Genomic DNA, 9,842 nt, shown 5'->3' on the forward strand with positions numbered 1-9,842 from the left:
TCTTGCTCTTCACCAAGGCTTCAGGTTTCTCCCGACAGAGCCGTGACATGCACACACAGCGCAGTCTCAAGCAGATTCGGGACAGCTGGAGAAACTCCCCAAACATGTCATACTGTCCGGACGGTGGGAGGCACGAAGGCTCAGGCTGAAGCGGCGCTGTATCTATGCGCTGGTGAAATGTTCATAGTATTTGTCTCTGGTGCAGTCAAATGAGCACTTAACATAAATTGCCAGTTTCTGCCAACGCTTGACTCTTCCCAGACTGTACGAAGGCTAGACTCAATAAAACATACTTCAGGCCTCAGGGAAGGGTAGTGCTGGAAGACTTTCAGCTGACAGAAGCAAGGTGACAGCAGGCATAATAATACAAAGGCTCAGGTTGTAGGCTGAAGACTAGACTAGACTTAAACAAGAATTAAGGTAAAGATATGCGCCCAGGGTGTAGGCTGTCCAGGTGGCACAGGACACTGGTGGGGTCAGCTGGGCGTTACCTTTTGTGTAGATTTGTTTTTCATTAAGTCCTTATTTCCTTTCTTTAGTTTCTTTTGTTGAAGTAGCTTCTTTATCGCAGACGCAGGTTCATCCTCAAGAAATCGTTGCCAAGTTGTGGTAAATTAAATGATGCCAAGTCCACTTAGTACTTAAGATCCTTTATTCAGGTTCCTTTCAGGTTAGACAGACAGGTTAAGATTGTAGGTAGAACAGAGAGAAACCCCACCAGGAGCTCGCTGTTGGTAGCTCAGCCTCAGATGACCAACTGCCACAATAGGTAATAGAGAGGCACAGTGAACTAGAGAGAGACCCTGGCATTCTATGATGTCATAGGAATAACAGTACTATCTAGCCAGAGAGGAACAGTGAGGAGAACATTTACCACAGGGACGGCACGCAATCTAAAGCAAAACAGAAAGTAGTGCGCCAAACGTGCACAAGTGGCGAAAGGTGAATTGATCCATGTAACTGGGTCAGTTGCCAGGGCGAAAACGGGGAGCCAAAAGGTGGGACAAAGACTACTGAGGGACCATAGGACAGGAAGATTTTACAAGGGGCGAATTACAAGGGGTGGGCTTGGCCAAATTTCACAGAGAGACTACACCATGTCTCGCTAGACTCATCCTAAGAAATCAGTGAGTTAGAAAAAATGTTCTCTTGTCCAAGCTATGTTCAAAGAACGAATGCCCTCAAATGATAAGATAATGAATTTTCCCTCATCAGTCTGGGCTAACTCTCCTCAAAATACCAGCTGCTTGGCGTAAATCAAGCCTGCTCACGTTCTGCCACATTTGTGATAAATAACAGTCTTTCCGTATTCTGTCACAGAAATTAAGCTGCTGCCTTTTTTCCGTTTCACAATGAGCCTAAACGCCTGCTCCCTAACCCAACTCATCGAGTGCACGTGCGGTGCTATATGAAGTGAAAGACAAAAAAAAAACACAGTACAATGACTCCAACAATAGATATCTCCCCTGCCGCGCTCCGATTGGATAACACTGCGTAATGCTAAAAACAATCTTACACGTTCATTGGGTGCTCAGGCTGTCACTCGCTGGTGGTCTTTCCAGGAAGAGTGCAGGCTCACCTGAGGGGATTGAAAACCTAGACAGTTCCTTGCAGAATTGGAAGCAGTTCGGTCTGTGACAAATTAAAGTGAAACTGAATAGTTCAATAAGGAGCAAAACCATGCAGTTTACCTGAAAATACAGAGTGCCTAACGCTCCTTGGCCATCATGGATGCAAGTTCTATTCCTGAAGGTTTTCTTTTCACAATTTTTTTTTATTCAATTGAATAAAGTGACCTTGTTCTACAGCCTTTGAAATTCACAAGTTGTTAAAAGAAAACACGGGATATAAAGTTCCCGCGGTGTTCTTTAACTGCTTCCCTTGGGGTTAATTGGTTGATTTTTTTTATTTAAAATGCCACTGGATTTTCAGAATAATATACATTTTACACAAGGCTGCTGTTACATTGGTCACTATATTTACTTAAGGATAGATGAAATGAGTTTCGCTTACTAAGAAGTTATTGCTTATCTTTATACGCTGTCCTCTACAACATGGCTGACAGTGCTTCTCATTCCAACAACAGGCGCTGGTTGTCCCTCTTCTCTTTTCATGAGGCCAGGGGAAACCCGGTCTGTTCTTGTTGTGTTCGTCAGCCCCTGGCACTTGCTGTCCACGCGCCGCTGCTTGCCTCTCATTGGTTAAACAGCTGCAGCGCAGCTGTCTGGCGGCCAATGGGGCTGCTGTGCACGCGGCGGCCACGGGCGATCACTCTCCGAGCACATGGCAGCGAGCTGATAGAATAACAAGTCACTGCTCCGACGAGGCTATAAAAGGTTGCCTGCTTCCGCCTTGTGTTTACAACCGCACTGGTCTTAGGAACGTTTAGGTCGCTTTGTGCCAGACAGCAAGGCACTTTATTGGACTTTTAATTCATTCAGTGACCTGATAAAGCAAATATTCTGACCGGGATTTGGTTGAATAAACTGTAAACGGTTTATTTAATTGGAAGAGCGCTAAATTACCTGCTTTGATTTGCCAATTAGTGCCAACCTTTGATCCTTAATTTGTTCATCATGGTGGTGTTCAAGAGGTGCCCAAGCATGGAGATGACGTTCAGTGAGCCCGAGAAGGTCTACTGCCCAGGCGAGAAGGTGGTTGGCCGCGTCCTAGTGACGGTGGCCGAGGTGACCCGAGTTAGCGCTGTCCGGCTGCTAGCCACCGGCGTTGCCAAGGTGTTCTGGTCGAAGGGCTCGCACCAGTGCAAGCAGGAGATGGAGTACCTGCGGATCCAGGACACCCTGCAGATGGACGACCAGGCTTGTGGTGAGTTTCAGAAATAATGCGTGATGCGTCTGGTTATACTTAGTTTGGAGTGTGCATGTGTAATATAGCATATAGAAATTAGATGGATGCAATATCAGACATGCACATAAACCTTTGGAATTGATGGATGTATGGATCGTGTAAAAATGAGACCGAAAAGCACAATTGTTTTTAGAAATGCTTTTAAACTTCCTGCTGTTTCTTCACTAGTAAAGACTGTTTGCCATGGCACATTGTATCCATTCGATGCGGTATATTTTTGAAGAAATGTTGGCCTAAAATCACAGCTGGTTCTCTGTATATATGGGTGGGCTTTCATGCTAGTGCCCAGCATATTGCTATACGTTGTTTCGTTGTGAATTGCTAGGTACAGGGCCACCCTTAAGTATTCTCACAAGGCTCGCCCTTCTGTGTTTCCAGTGATTTTCATCCCATGCAATTATCACGAATGCACACGCACACTTCTCCCTTATCGTGGAATAGCCCATCCCCATGGGATTTGTTCATTGATTCCGCAGCCTGGCACCGCCCCTATGTATGCAGTGCAGCCATTCAATGAGCTAGGACGTGACCAGACTGTGGATGAGCCTGTTGTCGCAGGGCTCGCAGTGGCATAAGCGCGCACGTGCCCCATAGAAGCGCATAGAATTGCCTCTCTACATTCTCTGTCCCAAAATATTGCTGTTTTTATTAACTGGTGTTTGGTGCTGCTGTGCAGCGAGCCTATTCATATGGCAAACATTGTCAAAATCGCGTTGACCCATGTCTTTTGATGGCTATTCACGGAGTGATGTCCTGTGGGGCCACCCGTCCGATGTGCGTTCTAGCATATGGATGCGATTGTAGGGTTTGAACCTGCACGTTTATTTTTCCATTTCAAGCAGTGGCTTGATAGATATTATTGGTGTATAGTGGCCTTATGATGATATATTGGGGAAGGGGTGTGATGCTGGGACATCTAACTCCCTATTGGTCTTGATGATATATTGGGAAAGGTGTGTGGTGCTGAAACATCTAACTCCCTATTGGCCCTAATGATATACTGTGGAAAGGGTGTGGTCCTGTGACATCTAACTCCAGAGTACAGTAGAGCCTTCTTTATATGGCGCAGAGCTACAGCAGGGGCTTGGCATTCATGGGATGCTTGGACGGGCTGGGGTGAGGAGGGCAGCTTGTGGAGGGAGAGGCATACATTACAGACAGGCTTAGGGAAGACATCCAATCCGGTGGCAGAACATGGGCACTAGTTCCGCTTGAGTAAAGCGTACTGAGGGGAAAGTACAACACCTATCTTGTCTGGCTGGCCTCTTGTATCAGAGATATTGGGACCAATAAGGCTTTGTTCTTTGGATGTGCATTCTCCAGAGTGTTCCCAATAGTATTTTAGTGCCATGTATGTGGAAGGCGTTCGGTTTGCTAATCAACGTATTTTTTTCTGTCTCCCTTTTCTGCAGACACTGACGGCTCTGTCATTTTAAGGCCTGGAAACCAATACGAGTACAAGTTCAGCTTTGAGCTTCCTCAAGGGTAGGTATCTACATGTCTGCCTATCCTCTGATAATAAGCAAGCTTAGCTCTCTCGTTTTATCCCACTGCCCAGGCTTCACCTGTCATCTAATGTCCATCTTCTTTTTTCCACTCTTGTCCTCTAGGCCTCTGGGAAGCACGTTCAAGGGAAAATACGGCTCCGTCAACTATTGTGTGAAGATTTTTCTGGACCGCCCATCGCTGCCTGCGCAGGAAGTTAGTAAAGGCTTCGAGGTTGTGGACTTGGTGGACGTGAACACTCCTGATTTAATGGTAATTGTCATTGCTAAAGAACTAGCCTCCTGCTTTTCTTTGAATGTTAGGATTTTTGGAGGGTCGACTAATCCTTAAAAAAAACCCACACATTAATGAGCTCATTTTGGGAATATGGCTTATTTAAGAAAAGGCATGAGGTTGCGTATGTCACACTGGCCCATCCATAGCTGTCATTCAAAGTGAAATGTTAAATTGCACTTCCTGGGTTGATAGCCTGAAGCTCCTGACTTTTTCCTGGGATATTTAATAAGCAGATCTGGAGGGAAGCCAGACACTGGCATTAAGGACAAGCCTCTTCATAATGATTTCCAAGAGATTAGAGCAGTGGATGGCTTTTCTAGTTCTTGAGGGGATAATAATATACCCGATTACACATTTCCCTTCAAATCCAAGGGCCTATGTGCATAAGTATAATAGACCGGGGACCATAGCTCGATTCTTGTAGTGGAAACTTTGAGTGCTAGAGACATCAGTGTTACATAGCCAGAGTGATGTGTGCCAAAGGTCAGCTGAGCAATTGAATTTGGAAACCTTGAAGCTGCAGAGAGGACTCAGACACTTTGTAACAAAAAGCTATAAAAAAAGCCTTTGTTAAGGTTGTAACAATTCTTCGCTCTTCTCCTTTCAGTGCCCAGTTTCTGGCAAGAAAAACAAGAAGACAACGTGCCTTTTTATTCCTGACGGGAGCGTGTCTCTGAGCGCCAGCATCAACAGGAAAGGCTTCTGTGAAGGTAGGTCTTTGCAGTTGTCTCTTGTGCACAGGGAATGCTGGGATACTTTAAAGACCAGGTTTTGGGTTTACCACAGGTGTCTATAACAATGACTGCTTTCTAATTAATAGGAGATGAAATCTGCATCAGTGCCGACTTCGAGAATACCTGCTCCCGCATCGTGGTACCTAAGGCAGCCATTCTGGCCAAGCACACCTACCTGGCCAACGGGGAGACCAAGGTGTTCACTCAGAAGTTATGCAGCGTGAGGGGCAACCACATCATCTCCGGCATGACCGACTCCTGGCGCGGGAAGAGCCTGAGAGTCCCCAAAATCAAGCCATCCATCCTGGGGTGCCACATCCTGCGCGTGGAATATTCCCTTCTGGTGAGTACCGCACTGTCCTTTTCATCTCCCATGTAAGCGTGATTGCCAGCTGCAATGGTTGGAGAGTAGATTGTATGACTGATAGCAGCTGCTCTGCCTGCATGCTTGAAAGGAAGGGTTTCTATGGAGTCGCTAACTCTCTGCATCCGCCTTGTTTCCATAGATTTACGTCAGCGTGCCAGGATCCAAGAAGATCATCCTGGACCTGCCCCTTGTGATTGGCAGCACATCTTCGGGTCTCAGCAGCCGCTCATCCAGCATGGCCAGTCAGAGCAGCCAGATCAGCTCGGAGATGAGCTGGGTGGACCTCAACATCCCCGGCACACCAGAAGGTAGGTTCATTCTCAGTCTAGGCCTTGCGCACACAGAGCCCATTTGGGGCGCTATGTTACGTTCATTAGTGCGTTAGATCATTTTATTGGTGATGTCAGGGTGAAGAATGCATTACTGCAGAGGGTTTAGCCACCCGATCTAAAATAATAGTTTTTCCTTGGCCTGCCATTGTAAAAATCTCTAAGGCTAAAAACATCAAAGTTCTCAACAGAGAAGGATCCCGTTTTTTGGGTGGCCAACTGTCAATTAAATAGTACTTACAGTTGGTCAAGAATGCCCATATTCAAAATTTCTAACTTGGAGACATCTTTTAGCCTTTTATAACTGGTGATAACACTGCCACGCACGAACACGCGGATCTAGTTGTCCAGTGTGTTCTATGAACATGTTCGAGATACTGGTGGTAAACATTGATCAGCTCTAGAAAAATAAGGGAGGGGCTCCAGCTGAGGAATTGAATGCTCTACTTATTGTCAAACACTTTTAACTGAATGAAGCTTAACATTGCTTTGCCTCTTTTTTTTGCAGCACCCCCAAGCTACCTGGACATTGTGCCCGAGGACCACAGGCTGGAGAGCCCCACCACACCGCTTCTGGATGAGCTCGACAGCTCTTGCTGTGAGAGTCCCATCTTCATGTATGCCCCCGAGTTCAAGTACATGCCTCCACCAATGTATACTGAGGTGAGTGCGGCATTCATTGTGCTTTTGGGTGTTTCGCCTTTACTAGCAATAGGATAATGAGCGGGCGCCACCACATGTACACCACTACTTGGCATCCAGCAGCACACGGTGGACATGGTCCACATGTACTAACGCATTTTCCCGTAGACACAGAATGGCTGGCCCAGAATTCCTATTCTAAGGTTCCTTGCCTCTTAAAGAACCTACTTGTTGTACTTAAAGCATAAGAACACTCATTAGCTAATTTGAGCTGTTCTCTTTGATAACATTGTAGATATTACTAGAGCAGAAGGTAAAGGGCGCTAGTGTGAGATAGAGGGTTTTATGGTTTCTAGGTAACAATGGAAAGATACCCTTGGCACTGGGATTGATTCACAGATACATTTGAGTATTCGCAGTAGAATTACGGGCTGCGATTTTACAAACTTTAGGTGCCTTTGTGAACAGACCTTAAAACATCCAACTTCTTAGTAAATTTCCCAAAAGTGCTCAGTCCTTTCTCTTTATCCTAAATGTATAAGACCACTGCCTGAATATTCCATATCCCATCTTGGATCTTTTGGGGCCCAATTCACCAAGGCATTTAATGCGATAAAGAGCCCTACAGGAGTACTATTGTAAGTACTCAGAACTCCCTTGTGGATACTCCTTGTTGCTGCTCAAAGTACATGTCAAAAGCGGCAGTTAAGCATTCAAGTTCGTTATTAAAAAAAGCTAAAGTAGTGATTTCATTGGGGGATCTTGCACTGAGGAAGGCAAGTAACATGTTACGGAAATGTTAACAATCAATCTTTTATTTCCTTTCAGATGGATGCTAACAACTGTAACAACAACTGTGCACGCTAAAGATGGAAGACAACAGAACTACCATTTTTTAAAGTATGTCTACTTTGCTGCACTCACAGATGCACTGCGATCAACGCAAGCACAGTGGACGTTGCCAGTGTTTTAAGCACTTATAGTTGTGCCTGACAAAGTGCCAGTGAGCGGGAGAGCAAGGCGCCGCGCAGTGTGACTCTGGTTGTCCAAGCCATGCCAACTATGATTTTCTTAGTAAAACTGATAGTCGTAAGTTCGTCTGGCTGCACTGATGAGCTCGTTTAAAAGCCAGCCTTGCTGATGCCTCAAATCTCTCTACCCACCAAAGAGCACAGGAGCCGTGAATGTGCCAAGACGCGAGGTCATATAGACGAAAAGACTGGACTTCAATACGTTGAGCCGGCCATGTTTGTTGGCCATGAATCATGGCCTACCGCAAGAACACGTTAAAAGTTGGGTTGAATCAGCACAAAGAGTTCATTTCTCACCAAAAAGTTTTCTGTTCATGAAAATGCCTTTGTTACAGATTCTACAGATCAATGTTTTGTTCGCTTATAAGAATGTCTATTTATACTTATGTCCTTTGTTTTTATTGTTAAGGTCTGCATTTTCACGATGTTTTAGACTTTGCCCTAAAGTTGTTGCTTTCTGGCACTGACCACTATAGGGATTTCAAAGCCTGGTGATTTGAAAGTTTAAGTTAATACTGGACTCTTGGCATTCCAGAAAAAAAAGAGGAAGAGAAGACAAACTGTAGTAGGGGGAAGGGTGTGACTAGTGAGAATTCAATTGTGTACTGGAGAATGTTGAAATAAAGGAGAACAGGACGTTTGCCTTGAAAGTGGGGTGCATTGTCGCGGGAAGCAAACGCTTTGTCGCCAAAGATAGTACCACGACCACCCTCAATATTTCAGTTCCAGAAAGCAACATCCTTCGATAAGGGAAAAAGTTCAGATGGATTGTCTCGCTGCGTGTTCTTTCACTTTATACGACTGAATCGTTATCCAAATCTGTGTTTTTGTATTTATTTCAAGAAAAAATGCCTTTGTTCACTGTGGTTATCGAAACCAGTGTTATTGTACTTTTTTTTTGTAGCACTTATTTAGTTTGCACGCGTCAATGTGTTGACCACACTCCTCCCCTCAAAAATGTAAGCTAACATTTCATGTGACAAGTCACAGAATAACTACTTTCTCGCTATCGCAATTCCTGATGTGGTCTTCTTTGTTTTGTGGTTAACTGTTTCGCATCTGTCTCATGGAGCCGGTGCTATGAAGACGACCCACGAAGCACCTCGTGAGGAAGGGAGGGCGTAATGTATTCTCTACCTCCCCAAATGCTCATCGACCAAAGCTCTTTATCTAAAGCCATAATACCTTTTGGTCCTTAGTGGCACCCCCACGTACTGTGCCCCTTGGTGCAGCCCATGAGTACTGTAACCAGCTCTTATCACTTACCACTGCTTCTTGCAAGTATTCAGGGAAGTAGACCTAACGAGAAACAATGCACTTATATTTCATTTTGTTGTATTGTACTGTAACTAAGCACTGCATGTAAGTGACTTAACTCTGCTGCCTTTGATAATGTATTATTTTTTATTACTATTTTGTATATTTGTTTTTAAAGCACTTATTTTGTACGATATCGCCGAACAGGCTTTCTTTTGTTAAATAAACAAATTAAAAAATACATACTTCCGTTTTGCTTGCTTTCAAAATATTAGAATACATGGGAAATCAGCAGTAGGCGCCTTGATGCCTTCGGGTTTTAGTTGCGCGATATACATTTTATTTCATTCATTTTATTTCAAAGACTACATTGTCCCTTTGTTATTATTAAGGGGCAGATAGTATTCACTCACAAGAAGTCTTTCTTGCAATAGAGACCCCTTGAACTTTCATGGCCCATTGGTGTAACTCAGAATTTTCTGTCCACAAACCCTCCAGGGCAAAAAGAGTGTCTTTAGTCACAAACCCCTCAAATTTTCCTTTAGTTGGATTCTTTGGTATATACAAAGGCAATGAGTTGTTTGAAAGGAACTAGGCTATGTTGACAGCGTTGGGGCCTATATCCCATGTGGATGCATTGTTCCCACCGCCCCCCCCCCCCCGATACACCTGGGGGGTTTACTAATATATTTGAGGACTAAAACTTGTAAGTAATGTCGGAAACCCTACCAGTCCCACGATCCTGGGTACTCTGGAGCCTTACGAGCTCAGTAAGTTTTCAGTCTAACCATGAATGTGTAACTGGCCCCCTTCATTCAGATTGGGCACAAGC

At 44.7% G+C, this 9,842-nt stretch overlaps 1 protein-coding gene across 1 annotated transcript; it reads left to right on the forward strand.

Annotated features, from left to right (window-relative positions):
- The first annotated feature begins 2,296 nt into the window (after positions 1-2,296).
- Positions 2,297-9,251, forward strand: TXNIP (thioredoxin interacting protein). Its single transcript, XM_078669720.1, has 8 exons — positions 2,297-2,826; positions 4,281-4,353; positions 4,479-4,626; positions 5,258-5,360; positions 5,471-5,727; positions 5,891-6,059; positions 6,589-6,743; positions 7,551-9,251. The coding sequence occupies exons 1-8, from the start codon at positions 2,577-2,579 to the stop codon at positions 7,587-7,589; spliced, it is 1,194 nt and encodes a 397-aa protein (XP_078525846.1). The 5' UTR covers positions 2,297-2,576; the 3' UTR covers positions 7,590-9,251.
- Positions 9,252-9,842: the final 591 nt, after the last annotated feature.

The sequence above is a fragment of the Lissotriton helveticus genome, chromosome 12, assembly GCF_964261635.1.
Source record: "Lissotriton helveticus chromosome 12, aLisHel1.1, whole genome shotgun sequence".
In the NCBI taxonomy this organism is placed as follows: Eukaryota; Metazoa; Chordata; class Amphibia; order Caudata; family Salamandridae; genus Lissotriton; species Lissotriton helveticus.